The 14,424-nt window shown below is 46.9% G+C and overlaps 2 protein-coding genes and 1 non-coding gene across 7 annotated transcripts; 1 reads left to right on the top strand and 2 right to left on the bottom strand.

The window, feature by feature from the left end:
* Nucleotides 1–1,625: 1,625 nt before the first annotated feature.
* Nucleotides 1,626–8,280, top strand: Glmp (glycosylated lysosomal membrane protein). 3 transcript variants are annotated; one of them, XM_020169824.2, is made up of 6 exons: nt 1,626–1,799; nt 2,341–2,598; nt 2,810–3,010; nt 3,131–3,349; nt 3,841–4,097; nt 4,212–8,280. In XM_020169824.2, the coding sequence occupies exons 1-6, from the start codon at nt 1,641–1,643 to the stop codon at nt 4,375–4,377; spliced, it is 1,260 nt and encodes a 419-aa protein (XP_020025413.2). In that variant the 5' UTR covers nt 1,626–1,640; the 3' UTR covers nt 4,378–8,280. The 3 variants fall into 3 exon arrangements, with proteins under 3 accessions (XP_020025413.2, XP_073903964.1, XP_073903963.1); XM_074047863.1 differs by lacking the exon at nt 3,841–4,097; XM_074047862.1 differs by lacking the exon at nt 3,131–3,349.
* Tmem79 (transmembrane protein 79) lies at nt 4,940–13,327 on the bottom strand. 3 transcript variants are annotated; one of them, XM_020169825.2, is made up of 4 exons: nt 13,219–13,327; nt 11,410–12,209; nt 10,943–11,156; nt 4,940–5,945 (listed from the first exon to the last, which is right to left on the bottom strand). In XM_020169825.2, exons 2-4 carry the CDS (start codon nt 12,164–12,166, stop codon nt 5,741–5,743), a joined length of 1,176 nt encoding a protein of 391 aa, XP_020025414.1. In that variant the 5' UTR covers nt 12,167–12,209; nt 13,219–13,327; the 3' UTR covers nt 4,940–5,740. The 3 variants fall into 3 exon arrangements, with proteins under 3 accessions (XP_020025414.1, XP_073903966.1, XP_073903965.1); XM_074047865.1 differs by having other exon boundaries at nt 13,187–13,325; XM_074047864.1 differs by having other exon boundaries at nt 13,170–13,319.
* Nucleotides 9,684–9,756, bottom strand: Trnal-aag (transfer RNA leucine (anticodon AAG)). Its single transcript has one exon. It is a non-coding gene; the product is annotated as a tRNA-Leu (tRNA).
* Nucleotides 13,328–14,424: the final 1,097 nt, after the last annotated feature.

The following is a 14,424-nucleotide window of genomic DNA, read 5'->3' on the forward strand; positions in this document are numbered from 1 at the left end:
AGGCCAGCCCAGGCAAATAGTTTGCTAGATCCTATCTCCAAAATAACCAGAGCAATCCGGAAACTGGTGGCCCATGCCTGTAATCCTAGCTACTTGGGAAGCAGAGATCAGGAGGATCCTGGTTTGAAGCCACCTTGGGCAAATAGTTCTAGAGACCCTATTTCAAAAAAACTCAAAGAAAAAAATAGGGCTGGTCTAGTGGCTCAAGTGGTAGAGTGCCTGCCTTGCAAGTGTGAGGTCCTGAGTTCAAACCCCAGTACAAAAACAAAACAAAAACAGCAAAATGGACTGGAAGCGTGGCTCAGTCAGAGTGCTGCCTGCTTTGTAAGCTGAAAACTCTTTCAAACCCCAGTCCTACCAAAAAAAAGAAAAAGCGTTGGTCTGAGCAGAGGAGAGCAATGTGGCTCAGTTGCAGAGCACTTGTCCCTAGCATGCATGAAGCCCTAGGTTTGATACCCAGCCCTAAGTTTGAAAAACGCTTTAGGAAAATAGGCAAAGGGTATACAAATAGCTCCAGGGAGACAAAAATTATTGACTAACACATGAAGAGATCCATAAATGTGTTTATAGGAAAATACAAACCCTGTTTGGCAAACACTTTCAAAGGTGTGTAGAAATGGACCCTAAATATGGTATGAATATAAATTTATTAATAAGCATCACAAAGGGCAAGATGACCTAACAATCCCTACTCCTGGATATTTATCCTATACAATTGGTTGTGAATATATGAAATATATGTATAGGGATATTACAGTGTTGTTTGCCATAGCAAAATATTGCTATATCAACAAGGTTCTGACTAATCATGTACATGGAACATACCCCTGCAAAGAGAATGCTACAACTGAAGTACATTAATACAAAACAGTCCTGAAGTAGAAAAGCAAACTAAGCCAGGCACCTGTGACTCATGTCTGTAATCCTAGCTTCTCAGAAGGCAGAGATCAGGAGGATCAAGGTTCGAAGGCAGGCCAGGCAAATAGTTTGTAAGATCCTATCTCAAAAAAAAAAAAAAAAAAGTCCTCACAAAGAGGGCTGATGGAGTGGCTCAAGGTGAAGGCCCTGAGTTCAAACCCCCGTACTGGAAAAAATAAATGCTTTCAAATTTTGTGCCATATGCATTTATAGCTAGATATTTAAAATTAAACAAGAACAACAAAAGGTGTGCATTCAGCCAGGACCTCCCACTTTGAACAATTAGTTGTATTGCTCTCATATCTTATTTTCTGAGGTATCTTCTCTATAACATTGTGAGCTCTTCTAAGACAAAAACCTGCATTCCTGGGTGTCCAGTAAATATTAGGTTGACAAGAAGAATCCTCTGGGGTTCATCTCACCTCAAAGGGTTCTTCTCTGGATCTTCCTACCAGAGTTGTATTATTCAGATCCCGTTTAGATTTTAAATCCAGACACACTCACTATAGGTTCAGTGGCACTACCTGAGTAGGAAAGGTAGGAGTATGTCTGCACATCTGGTTTGGAATGCCTTGTTTGCCAGCCTGCTTGGGAATGATATACTCCCAATCTTTCTGATTCTGTTCCAACTCATGCTGAAATCTGGGTTAAGTTTACTGGTCTCTTTAAGAACTGGTGTGGTTGCCCCGCCCTCTTAAGAGGATCAGCTGAATTCAGGTCACATGACTGATGTCTCTTCCGCCAGCTCAACTTACTGCTCCATGTGTGACTGTGGGGAGTCCCACTGGGGTTGGGGGCAGTATGCCCGCGGCCCCATGCTCCTTTTGAGTCAACTTTTGTTTGCAGCCCCTTTCGGCCTGCTGGGAGAGGAGACCCGCCAGGTGAGCACTCTGGGACTAAAGCAGTAGTGATTTCAGGAAATGCCACCCTTCCAGGGTGGCTGGAATCTGGGGTAATCAAGAGGTGGAGGGTAGCTGCAAAAAAGAAACATTCAGCCAACCTAGGAGGAAAGCGGGGGCCTGACACGGCAGAGCAGCCATGGATGATAGGAAAAGGATTATGTAGTGGAGCGGATATAGTAGCTTCCTGCCTTCTGGTGAAGTCTGTACCCTGTATCAGTCATGGGTGACCCAGGTCCAGTCAAGAGTTAGGTTTTTTGTTTGTTTTTTCTTCTTAGCTCTGTGCTCTTACCTCCTCCCTACCAGAATTAGGGAAGTCTTGAATCTACCCCCTAATCCCTCCTCCACCTCATTTCTCCCCCTTATTCCAGGATTCCCTTAGCTCCCACACACACTCTTCCTGTCTGGATCCCCAAGGTCCCACACTTGCCCTGGCATTGTCCAAATCCCTTCCTCCTACTGTCAAGCTTCTTTGCCTGTCTTTCCCTGATTCTGTACTCTCCACTATTATTCCATGTTCCAGGTATCTTTGGAGGTTATCCACAGCTTGCCAGGCTTCCCCCAGAACTTGCTTCATATCCGGGCAGTGGGTACCAACTCCACGTTACACTATGTGTGGAGCAGCCTGGGGCCTCCAGCAGTGGTGCTAGTGGCCACCAACACCCCCCACAGTGTCCTGAGTGTCAACTGGAGCTGCCTGCTATCCCCTGAGCCTGATGGGGGCCTACTGGTGCTCCCCAAGGACAGCATCCAGTTTTCTTCTGCCCTTGTCTTCACCAGGGTAAGGAGGCAGTGGGAGGGGGAGGTTGGAAATCAAGAAGAGCACAGAGAAGAGAGTTCATCCCAACTAGTAGAGGGAGGAACTGAAGACTAGGGGTGGGTGAGATAGACTCAGAAGTGAGAGTCTGGGAATAGGGATGAGTGGGAGGGGTGATTCTACAGAAAGCTAGACCAGATGGAAACAAGCCCATTTGTACCCTACCCACTACCAGTTGCTTGAGTTTGACAGCACCAACATGTCTGAGGTGGCAGCAGACCTCCCAGGAATACCATATCCTCCATACTCCTTGGCCAAGTTCTTCTGGAACAACATCACTGATTCATTGGATCCTGCCACCCTGAGCACAACGTTTCGAGGCCACCCTGTGCACGACCCTAACAAGGCTTTTGCAAATGGCAGCCTAGCCTTCAAGGTGAGGGTGTAGGGACACAGAAGGAACTCAAGAGGCTGGTTTGAGGGTTGGAGTTAATGAAGGGGGTAGACCTCAAGCATAAACATCCAGTTGCCTTCCCACACCTCCAATGCCTCCTAGGTCCAGGCCTTTTCCAGATCTGGCCGACCTGCCCAGTCGCCTCGCCTCCTGCATACAGCAGATACCTGCCAGCTAGAAGTGACCCTGGTTGGGGCCTCTCCCCGAGGAAACCACTCTCTGTTTGGGCTGGAGGTAGCCACTTTGGGGCAGGGCCCTGACTGCCCCTCAATGCGGAAGCAGCATTCCATCGATGATGAATATGCACCTGCTGTCTTCCAGGTCAGGATTCCAATGGAGCAGATGGATAGGAATGTAGGTGGGACCCTGTCAGGACCTCAGAAAGTTCTTCAACTACTTATCACTTAGCATCACTTTCTCTGTTTGCTTTAAGTGCTGGGCACTGTGTAATAAACGTCCTCCTTCCCCCTCCCCCTCCTCCCATCCAGTCTCTGCCCTCAAGGGAAACAGACAAAAGGCAGTGCAGTATGATTCATGCTCTGCAGGTGGGATCTCCACAGGGACCTACCTCTAGCAAGAGGAAGGAGCTGAGTGCAGACCGGTAGGGCTGGAACTCTTTGCTCATCCAGCCCATCTCCATCTTTTGACAGAAGAGATTGAGCCTTGTTGCAAATAGCCTGTGTTTCTAAAACCACACCCTTAGCATAACTGCCTGTCATTGCCATGACAGATGGAGTCTGGGAGAGGTGGGGGAAGAAAGGGTTGGGCACAGATGGTCCCCCTTACCCTGCTTCATTTGGCTTTCTCCCCAGTTGGACCAGTTGCTCTGGGGCTCCCTCCCTTCTGGCTTCGTGCAGTGGCGACCAGTAGCTTTCTCCAAGAAGCAGGGAGGCCGAGAATCAGCCCTGCCTTGCCATGCTTCCCCTCTTCACCCCACCTTGGCATACTCTCTCCCCAAGTCACCCATTGTCCAAGCTTTCTTTGGGTCTCAGAGTAACTTCTGTGCTTTCAACCTGACATTTGGGGCTTCCACAGGCCCTGGCTACTGGGACCAACACTACCTCAGCTGGTAAGAGTCAGAGTTGGGACTCAGGGTTTTGGGGAACAAAATGGAGGAGAGCTGAGCCTCCCAGCCTTCCCTCCTAAGCCTGCTTACTTCTATTTTTCACCCTTCTTGCTCTAGGTCGATGCTTCTGGGTGTTGGCCCCCCTCCAGTGGATTCCTTGTCTCCACTAGTCCTGGGAATCATGGCAGTAGCCCTGGGTGCTCCAGGGCTCGTGTTGCTGGGGGGAGGCCTGGTTCTGCTACTGCGGCACAAGCAGTACTCAGACTACCAGTCTATAAACTGAAACCCACTCTCTAGAAGGAAGGACATTATGGGACCTGCCTTGCTGTGCATCAACCTCCTGGAGGTTGGAGGCTCAGTATTCCAGCTGTCTCCTCTCTTCTTCCATTTGGCTTTCCACAGAACCTCAGACATCAGCTCCTGGTAGGGCTTCCTTCATAGCTTGAGGAGGAGCCAGGGCCAAGGTTATTACCAAAAGCAAGGTCCCCTTAGTGTTGCCTCCTTGTGTCATTCTCCTCACCCCGTTTCCCTTGAATGAGACTTGAAGGTCTCAGTGAGAGACTGGGTGGCTGCCCTAGAAGGCATGAAATAGATTTTTTTTTCCCCCATAAGTTTCCAGTCTCTTAACATGTGAGTGCTGCTGGGCTGGGCTGGACTGGCTGGAAGGAATGGGAGAGCTAAGAGATAGGCTTGGAAGGCAAGTTTCTGTCCTTACCAGGCCTAGTTTTCTCTTCCCATGGAACAAGGTTCCACCCCCAACATGGGAGGTTTCTGGGGTAGTCGGAATCAAACAAGGAAGGACAAGAGACTGAGCTAGTAGGGTACAAACAAAAAGAGCCAACAAAGACTGGTAGTAATTTATTGTTTTACACATATACACATGTACACCCAAACACACTGGGTTAACATCAGCCACTGTACCTTCTGACAAATCCCCAGCCACCATATGTGTGGTTATACACACACACACACACACACACACACACACACACGCATGCATACACACATACACACACACAGCCCTCTTGGGAGGCAGATCTCCTGCCCTTCTCTTCCCACGGGAGATGTGAGTTCTGGGAATTTTGGAGATGGGAAACAATGGGGCCTACAGTTTGGAAGGGAGGAGACAGCAGCTTTGGACAGAGGCAGCAGCCTAATAATCTTGACAGAGGCTATAGAGTCCTTAAGGCCAGTAATAGAATCCTGAACCCAGGCCCCTAGGAAAGTTGTCATCAAGTGTGAAAATCTTATTTGATCCAGTGCCAGCTTTTATCTGTGGACATGGGTGGTTTTTCCAGTTCTCTTGAGTTCCTCTGATTAGATAACTGGCACAGAGATGGTCCTGGAGGCTGCTCAGAAAGGAACCATGCTTTTCCCTGTGTCTTGGCCTCTGTCCTCAGCATCCTTAAGGCACATGGCTGTCTACCTCTTTCCCTGCAAGAAATCTCTCCCTTATGACTGTCCCAGGCTCCAAAGATGAAGGGCAACAGCAGCTACTGAGTAAGGGAGGGCAGGAGTCAGTCCAGGCTCTGTTGAATGGGACAGGACCTCTATGGGGCAGTAGTAGTGTTCCTTCCACTGAGGTTTCAGGGGCCTGCAACCGACCGAGAGAAGTGTGGTGGGCCCACCGTGCTTAACTAAGCAGCTCAGCCCCATGGTCGGGGCCTGTAGTCAGAGGCGTGGTCCGGGTAGTCCAAGCGGCTCTCTGAGGCAGTGAACATGCGCTCAGGCTCCACAATGAACATATAATAAAGGTTCCATACTAGCATGGCCAGCAGTGGCAGGAACGTCAGGCCGTAGCCAAAGCCTCGGAAGGAGCGGCCCACAGCAAAGGTCAACCAGTATATCAGCCTGTGGGGGGCATGACAAAGGTCAGGCTACTCTCCAAGGATAGAAAATAGAGAATGAAAAAGGCAGATGGGAGTTGGTGCACATGGCTGGTACTTCTAAAAACAGTCAAAGTTTATGTATTTAAAATGTGCCAGAAGCCAGGCACCAGTGACTCCTAGCTATTCAAGAGGCAAAGATCAGAAGGATCACAGTTCAAAGCCAGCCCAGACAAATACTTTTCGAGACCCTATCTCAAAAAAACCCATCATAAAAAAAGGGCTGGTGGAGTGTCTCAAGATGTAGGCACTGCATTCAAACCCCAGTACCACAAAAATAAATAAATTAAATAAATAAATAAAATGTGCCAGAAACATGGCTAATTACTGTATGTTCATTATTTAATTTTTACTTTCCCACATCTCTCTGATGTGAGTATATTCTCCCCTTTTCAAATTTTAATTAAAAACTTTTGAAATATACATTTGCATGGTGAAGAATTCAGTGAGTATATTAAAATATCTTCCTTTACTGATTACCACACTATTCTCCCCCACTTCACCCCAAGCATCATTATGATTTCTTGTGCACTGAGTGATTTTCTATGCATGTATGAACAAGTTGTTTGCAGAGCTGAGGATCAAACCCAGGGCTTTCCACATGCTAGGCAAGTGCTTCACTACATTTCTAACCTGAATGACAACAGTTGTATTTTCTCTTTTCCTTTTGAGAAGTATGATAGACTTTTTTTTTTTTCCCTCCAGTACTGGGGTTTGAACTCAGGGCCTACACCGTGAGTCACTCCACCAGCCCTTTTTTGTGAAGGGTTTTTCAAAATAGAATCTCTTGAACTGTTTGCTCAGGGCTGGCTTTGAACCACAATCCTCCTGATCTCTGCCTCCTGAGTAGCTAGGATTATAGGCATGAGTGACCAGTGTCCGTTTTTGAGATAATTTTATATCAGTATATAGTTTCCTTACTCTTTTCCAGCTTCAGTGTATTCTAATGTATTTATCTTTCTTTCTTTCTTTTTTTTTTTTCCAGTACTGGGGCTTGAACTCAGGGCCTTCACCTTGAGCTACTCCACCAGCCCTACTTTTATGAAGGGTTTTTCAAGATAGGGTCTCACCATCTACTTACTCAGGCTGTCTTTGAACAGTGATCCTCCTGATCTCTGCCTCCTAAGTAGCTAGGCTTATAAGTGTAAGCCACCAGCACTTGGCCTTGTATTTACCTTTTTTGCAGATGGAGAAACTAAGATTCCAAAGGGGTCTAGGCTTACATCTGGGAAATAGCAAAGCCATAATTTGAACCCAAGAATGTTCATCACCCCATTTTTTCAGTGTTTTGGAGGGGCAGAGAGGAAGAAGAGAAAAAAGAAGCCAGATTTAACAAGGCTTGAGGAGGGTTGGACTGTGGCTCAAGTGATAGAGCATTTGCCTAGCATGTACCATGCCCTGAGTTCAAACCCTAGTAATGTTAAAAAATAAAAAAAAAAAGGAAGAGAGGGATAAAGGAGAATGGTGGACGGATGATATATTTGATAAAATGGTAAGAACCTTTGTAAATATCACAATGTAACCCAACTCAGCACAACAATTAAAAAAAAGGTGGGGAGTGGTTTGAGGGCCAGGAATGTTAGTGCACACCTGTAATATAATCCCAGCACTCAGGAACCCGAGGCAGGAGGATCTGAGTTTGAGGGCCAGCCTGGGCTACAGCGTGAGACCCTGCCTCAAATAAATAAATAAATAGGAGGGCTTGAAGCCCAGAGTGATGGATCAGCCACAATAAAATCTCCCTTCTTAGCTGGGTACACTGATGTATGCCTGTAATACCAGTCACTAGAAAGGCTGAGGTGGGAGAATTGAAAGTTCAGGACCAACCCAAGCAATTTAACAAGACTCTGGCTCCAAAAAAAAAAAAAAATCTTGAAAAATCCACACCCTAAGAAACTTTAGGAGGAAAACTTCCTCTTAATATATGAAAGGTGACTTATTACAAAATTGACATGCATCTTCTCCTTTTAAGGGAGGAAGATGCTGCCTCTCTACTGCACAAGGAGGCAGCAGGATGTAAGACTTCATGTTTAGCAAGCACTTAGAAGTGGCAGATTATTTTAAGCACTCTTACGTGAATGCACTCTGTTAATCTTCACAACAATTGCATTTTATAGATAATGAAATTGAGGCACGAGATGGTTAAAGTACTTGCCCATGGTAGAGAAGAGATGACCCTGGATGGGAGAGGGAAGGGGCCTGGGTTCTAGTCTTCCCACTGTTGCTGACAGACCTGAGCAATTCTTCTCACCTAATCTGTTGTGATTACCTCTCTATAAAATGGGAAGTGGACCAGTCAATCGTTGAACGTCCCTTCAGTTGCCTGATGATTCTTACTGCTTTTATTTTATTTATTTTTTGATTCTTACTACTTTAGCTAACTTCTCTCTGAGACCAGTATTCCCCAGAGTCAGAGATGGGAGGTTGCATTACATGAGCAGGAATATATTGATCTTGGGAAAATCTACTGGGAGAAAATGCAAGGCTGCATGATGGTCAGGAGGCTGGCAGGATAGCTGACCACTAGATTACAATCAGAAGTGACCTGTAATCCTAGCTACTCAGGAGGCACAACTCAGGAGGACTGCAGTTCGAAGCCAGCACTGGCAAATAGTTCATGAAACCCAATCTCAAAAAAAAAAAAAAAAAAACCCATCACAAAAAAGGGCTGGTGGAGTGGCTCAAAGGGTAGGCCCTGGTTGAAGTCCCAGTCCCACAAAAAAAAAACAAAAGTGACAAGAAGACTAATTTTAGCTCAGCAGGAAGACTGTTTTAGCAGTTAAAGCTACCTGCAATCTGGTATTAAAAATAACAGAGTAAATGTATTAGGAAAGAGTGAAGAGCTGCATTTGGCTTCAGACACTCAAAAGTGCCTTCTCTGTTAACAGCTATTCATATGAAAACACTTTAGGATTGGGAGATTAGTTCAGTGGTAGAGCTCATGCTTAGATGTTTGAGGCCTTGGGTTCAATCCGTAGTACAAAAAACTCCCAGAAAACAAATAAACAAAAAACACCCTTAAGGGCTTCAGGGTGACTGCAAACTCTGAATGAAAGGAGAGTAATGACACTACCATGAGAACTAATGTGGCCTCCATTTTTATGAAGAGCTCAGTACTCATTTATTTATTTATTTATTTATTTTGTGGTACTGGTTTAAACTCCAGGCCTCATGTTTGCTAGGCAGGTGCCTTACCCCTTGGAGCTCAGTACTCTTGACTAAGGGGTCTCTCCTCATTGACAAGGAGATTTCCTGCCCAGAGGAAAATATCCAGGACAATGACGGTCAGGGCCATTTAATGACTAGGGGAGCACGGTGTTAGAGCCAGAGGAATTGAGCTGTTGTCAGATATCTGAGTTTGTCCCAAGCAATTCTGGAGGACAGAGTCAAAGGCAAAACTTTTTAACATATTACTGTAGAAAGAACTTTCTGGTCAGGCTCATAACTCAAGTGGTAAAGCCCTTGCCTAGCAAGTACAAGGCAAGGAGAAGGAAGAAAGGTAGAGGAAGGAGGAGGGGAAGGGGAGGAATAGAAGAACTCTCTAACAACTAGGATCTTTAAAAATTGGACATTTTGGCTCAAGTGGTAGAGTACTAGCCTAACATGCTCTAGACCCTGAGTTGAAACCCTACTGTATGTGTGTGTGGCGGGGCAGGGGGGGGATTTTGAAAGGTCCAATTAGGATCTTTTATTTATTTATTTTTGGCAGTACTGGGGTTTGAACTCAGGGTCTCATGCTTCTTAGGCAGGCACTCTACCACCTGAGCTACCCTGCCAGCCCTTTTTTGTATTTGGTATTTTCAAGATAGGGTCTTAGAAATTATTTCCCCAGGGCTGGCTTTGAACTGCAATCCTCCTGATCTCTGCCTCCTGAGTAGCTAGGATTATAGGCATGAGTAACCAGAGCCCAGATTTATATAGTTCTGTTTTGTTTTTTGTTTTTGTTTTTTTTCAAATTGAACCCAGGACTTTGAGCATGCTAGGTAAGGGCTACCTGTTGAGCCATGATCCCAAGATCCCAGCCCTGTTGTTTTTCTGAAGTAGAGTCTTGCTAACTCTGCCCAGACTAGTCTTGAACTCACAACTCTCCTGCCTCAGCCTTCCAAGTAGCTGGGAATACAGGTGTGAACACCATGCCTGGTTTAATCAGGACATTTAAAAATAGGTTGCTTTAAAAAGAACTGACACTTTAAAAAAAAAAAAAAAAGAAGAAGAAGAAGTAGTAGTTAGGTGCTGGTGGATCACGCTTATAATCCAAGCTACTCAGGAGGTAGAGATCAGGAGAACTGCAGTTCGAAGCCAACCCAGGAATAGTTCTAGAGACCCTATTTGGAAAATAACCAAACACAAAAAAGGGTAGAATGTCTGTCTTGTAAGCATGAGACCCTGAGTTCAAACCTTAGTACTGCAAAGAAAAAAAAAAGGAAAAAAGAATGGAGCATTTGGTATTCACCTAGAAACTAATTTTATTTTATTTTGGCAGTACTTTTTTGTGTTGGGTATTTTGAAGATAAGGTCTGTGAACTCTTTGCCTGGGCTGGTAGAGGGCAAAATTTGAAGCTATATGACCAGAGTGCCACAGAAGAGCAGAGTGGCTGTAATGGGTGCACTGATGGCACCCAAGCCTGGGGGTGCTCAGTGGTAGAGTAAATGCTTAGCATGTTCAAGGCTCTGGGCCCAAGCACCAAAAGTAAGTTAGTGAATAAATGAATAAATAAACAAATAAATAAATGACATTTGAAAGCCTTCCAGTTCTATGTTGGTGTATGTGTCTCTGGAATCAATTTTCCATAGGAAGACAAGAGTTTGGCCACCTGTTACCTGGTAGGGTGCAAGAGAGAAAGTGGACTCATCCTTCCAGGGCACACATCCAGAAATCCTCTGACCTTGGCTCTACAGACATTCAGATGCCTGGCTCCTCTAGCCCCACCTCCCCCATGACCATCCCCAGCCCCTACTCACCGGGAGATGGCAAAGAGACCAGTGAGCAGAGGGAGCAGCTTCAGGGTATCCTGGGGCAGGTAGGTGGAGAGCACAGCCAGGTTGAAGAAGTAGAGGATGAAGAGCTGGACTGACTGGGACACATACTGCCGGTGGATCTCCACCTCCCGCCTTGTCTCTCCAAAGGGCCGTAGGGCAGAAAAGCACAACAGGCTGAGTCCATATACCAGGAGCCCTGGGAAAGATGGGAAGTACATAGGGTCAGAATAGGCAGGAAGGCTGGGATAAGGTTCACAGTGGAGGGTGCGTGGGTTCTACACTGGGGTAGCCACTCAATCCTGGGAAGAGGTGGATACACAGAGTGACAGGTATGGGAGGCCCTCAAGGGTTCAGGCTGAGTGGAGAGAAACCTTCCTCTCCAGGCCATCAAGGCCTTGCCCCCCTGAGTCTAGTTCCCCATTGCCCCTTCTCCCAGGGATCAGACTCACCCAGAATGATGGGGAAGGTGGCAAAGACCCCACAGCGCAGTGTGTAGACCAGGCGAGAACTCATGGTGGGCAGCCGTGGGGCATCAAAGGGCAGGAAGGTATATGCTCCATACAGTAGGCAGGGGAAGAGGATGAGTGCGGCCACCACTGAGACCACAGCTCTCAGCCCCTCACGACCTCCACAGCTCCCACAGCTCCCACAGGACCGGGCAGGTGGCCTGACAACTGCCTCAGCCCATTTTCGCTCTGGGGGCTCCGAAGGAGTGACCCGGGTGGGCAGGAAGTTCAGGCTCTCACCCTTGCTTGCCTCACAACGCACAATGAGGTTCTCCAGGGGATGCTGCTCAATGCACTGTAGGTCAATGGGCACAAAAGCCCGGGCTGCCTTCTCAGGTAGCAGGTTGTCATCATCTTTAGATAGCTCCTCTGACTTGATAGGTGGTTCTGACTCTAGGGGCTCTGGCTCAATGTCCCGCCAGCCAGGGGGATCTGGGAATGGGGCACTGGGCTGGGGGTCAGTCCCCCAGGGCAAAGTAGCAGCCTCACTTACTGTGCTGTCTAGACCATCCTCAGTCCTCTCTCTAGCCATGGGGGACCCAACTGAAGATTCTACTCTGAGGGACTCAGCTCCAGGGGACTCAGCCCCACCCTCCCCCTCTGGCTGCCGGCCATTGGGGACCAAAGCCTGAGGTGGGCTCTTCTCCGAGGCCTCAGGCCCCTTCACTTCCAGCAGGACCAGGGTCTCAGGTTCTGTCATCCTGGGGCCTCAGTTCTGGGGTTTACCACAAGATCATGTTATCCTGGAGGGAGCAAAGGGAAGTTCTGTCAAAAACCTGTCTTCTGGGGTTTTTTTGTGTTTGTTTTTTTGGCAGTACTGGGGTTGAACTCAGGGCCTCCAGGAGCTTTTACCACTTGAGCCACTTTGCTAGCCCTTTTGCTGTGATGAGTTTTTTCAAAATAGGGTCTCACAAACTATTTGTGGGGGGCTGGCTTCAAATTGTGATCTTCCTTATCTGTGTCTCCTGAGTAGCTAGGATTACAAAAGTGAGCCTGCACCCCTGAGGGCCTCCTATACCTGTCTTCTGTTCTTAGGACAGTTTGTTAGAACTAGAACTTTCCAGGGCAGCTCCCCATTGGCCACTTCTGGGTCCTTAGGGAGAACAAGAAGCAGAGCGGAGGAAGGTGTTGAAACAGAGGGAGATGCAGGGCAGTGACTGCAGCTGACATGGAGGCACCCTTTCAACATCAAATGCCATCCAGCAGACAAGGGTGAGTCAGGGGGCACAGGCCCAGGTAGCTATGGCCTCAGTCAGCTCTACCCACGCCTTCTACCTCCTCCACCAAAACCCTTTAAGTCATGGCAACCCTAGTGCAGGAATGGAATGAAGAGGAATTATCTAGAACTTTGCCAAAAGCTTGTTTCCCACCAAGGATCTTCCTGTAAGACAGACAAGCTGCCCCTCCAATGTCCTATCTCGTCTTCTTCCCAAAGAGTCTTGCTTGGAACTCTCCTGACAACCGATACCAGTGACTTGCCAATAAATCTGTCTTGAATTGCTGGCAGTTGTAGAGCACTGGGTCCTTTTGTCTCCGATCTAGGTGATTGGTCAGTTTCCAAACACATTAGCCCACCTCATTCATCTCCCAGGGCGCGGGTCTGTCCATTCTGAACTTTAGGTCTAATATGGCTGTCCCATGCCTTCTCTCTTTTCTTTCTTCCTCCCCTGTCACCCTTTATCTCACAGCTTTCCCTTCCTTACCTCAAGGGTCCTCCTACCTTTGCCATTTGGACCAATGAGACCCTCTTACTTTTCATCAGGAGAGAGCAGGTGGGTCCCCAGTATCCAGGAAAGTGGCTGCCCAGCTCCCTGCTGGCTCTGCAAGTATTCTCTCTCGTCTCCCTCCCTTTACCTGTGTCTCCAAACCTGTCCGACCAGAGCAGGTGGGGCCTAGATTAAAGGGACAGGCACCACCCTGCTGAATCAGCCGACAGAAAAGGCATTAGAGGAGAATGTCATCCTTTCTGACAATGAGGGTAGATTTGGGCCTACAGGTAAGAGCTTCCAGTTCAGTAAAGAAGAGGGGGAAGGGTGAGTTTGTGCACAAAAGGCTGCTTGGAGTAGTTTGGGATACCTAGAAAAGAAATGGACTTTGTACATTTATTCATTCAATGAATGTTTATTGAGCACCTATTATTAGCTACCCACTAGTCTAGGCACAAACACAGAAGAGAACAAAATGACAGTCAGGGTCTCTACTCTTTTGAGTTTATGGTCTATTGGGGTAACAGACAATAAAGAAAACTTGCAACTACAATACAATAATTTAAGTGGGAAATTTGATAAAGGTAACATTTGAACTGAAACCTGATGGAAAATGAGAAGTATTAGTGTTCCTAAGAAAGCAATGGGATCCTAGTTAGTTAGGTGACTCACCCTTCCTTCCTTTTTCCTTCCCTCCTTTTCAAATACAGGACCTCTCAAATACTAAGCAAGTCCTCTTCTACTGAGCTACATCTCAAACCAGAAGTAATCTTTTTTCTCTTCTTCATTCTTCCTCCTCCTCCCTCCCTCTCTCTTTCTCTCCCTTTCTTTTTAGAGCTTCGAAGGTGATTTACCACTTGAGCCACATCCCCACCCCCCAGAAATGATCTTTTTTAAAAAAATCACTTATTCATATGTGCATACATTGTTTGGGCCATTTCTCCCTCCTGTCCCCCGCCCCCAGAAATGATCTTTTTTAAAGAAACCCTCCTTGTACAGGGGGTTTTGTTGCGTCATTTCCATACGTGCATATAATGCACCCTGGTTTGGTTCACCCCCTCCATTATTCTCCCTCTTTCCCCTCCCCCTTCTTAAGATGATTTTGACAGGTTTCAATGTTCCACGTGTAGAAAATACATCAACCATATTCAATCTCAAAAGTGATCTTGCTGAGAGGGATAGGGAGCACAAGTATGAGGGAGTGACTTCTAGTTCCTGAGGCCTTGCCCCTAAAGTCATTTGAGTTTTGTGA

Source organism: Castor canadensis, chromosome 11, assembly GCF_047511655.1.
Source record: "Castor canadensis chromosome 11, mCasCan1.hap1v2, whole genome shotgun sequence".
In the NCBI taxonomy this organism is placed as follows: domain Eukaryota; kingdom Metazoa; phylum Chordata; class Mammalia; order Rodentia; family Castoridae; genus Castor; species Castor canadensis.

Coding starts and splice junctions, on each gene's coding strand:
- Tmem79 (XM_020169825.2), bottom strand. CDS start 12,166: ATGACAGAACCTGAGACCCTGGTCCTGCTGGAAGTGAAGGGGCCTGAG. Junction 11,157..11,409: donor CACCTTCCCCATCATTCTGG/GTGAGTCTGATC, acceptor CATCTTTCCCAG/GGCTCCTGGTATATGGACTC. Junction 5,946..10,942: donor GGTCTCTTTGCCATCTCCCG/GTGAGTAGGGGC, acceptor TGCCCCCCACAG/GCTGATATACTGGTTGACCT.
- Glmp (XM_020169824.2), top strand. CDS start 1,641: ATGACTGATGTCTCTTCCGCCAGCTCAACTTACTGCTCCATGTGTGAC. Junction 3,350..3,840: donor ATGCACCTGCTGTCTTCCAG/GTCAGGATTCCA, acceptor CTTTCTCCCCAG/TTGGACCAGTTGCTCTGGGG. Junction 4,098..4,211: donor GACCAACACTACCTCAGCTG/GTAAGAGTCAGA, acceptor TTCTTGCTCTAG/GTCGATGCTTCTGGGTGTTG.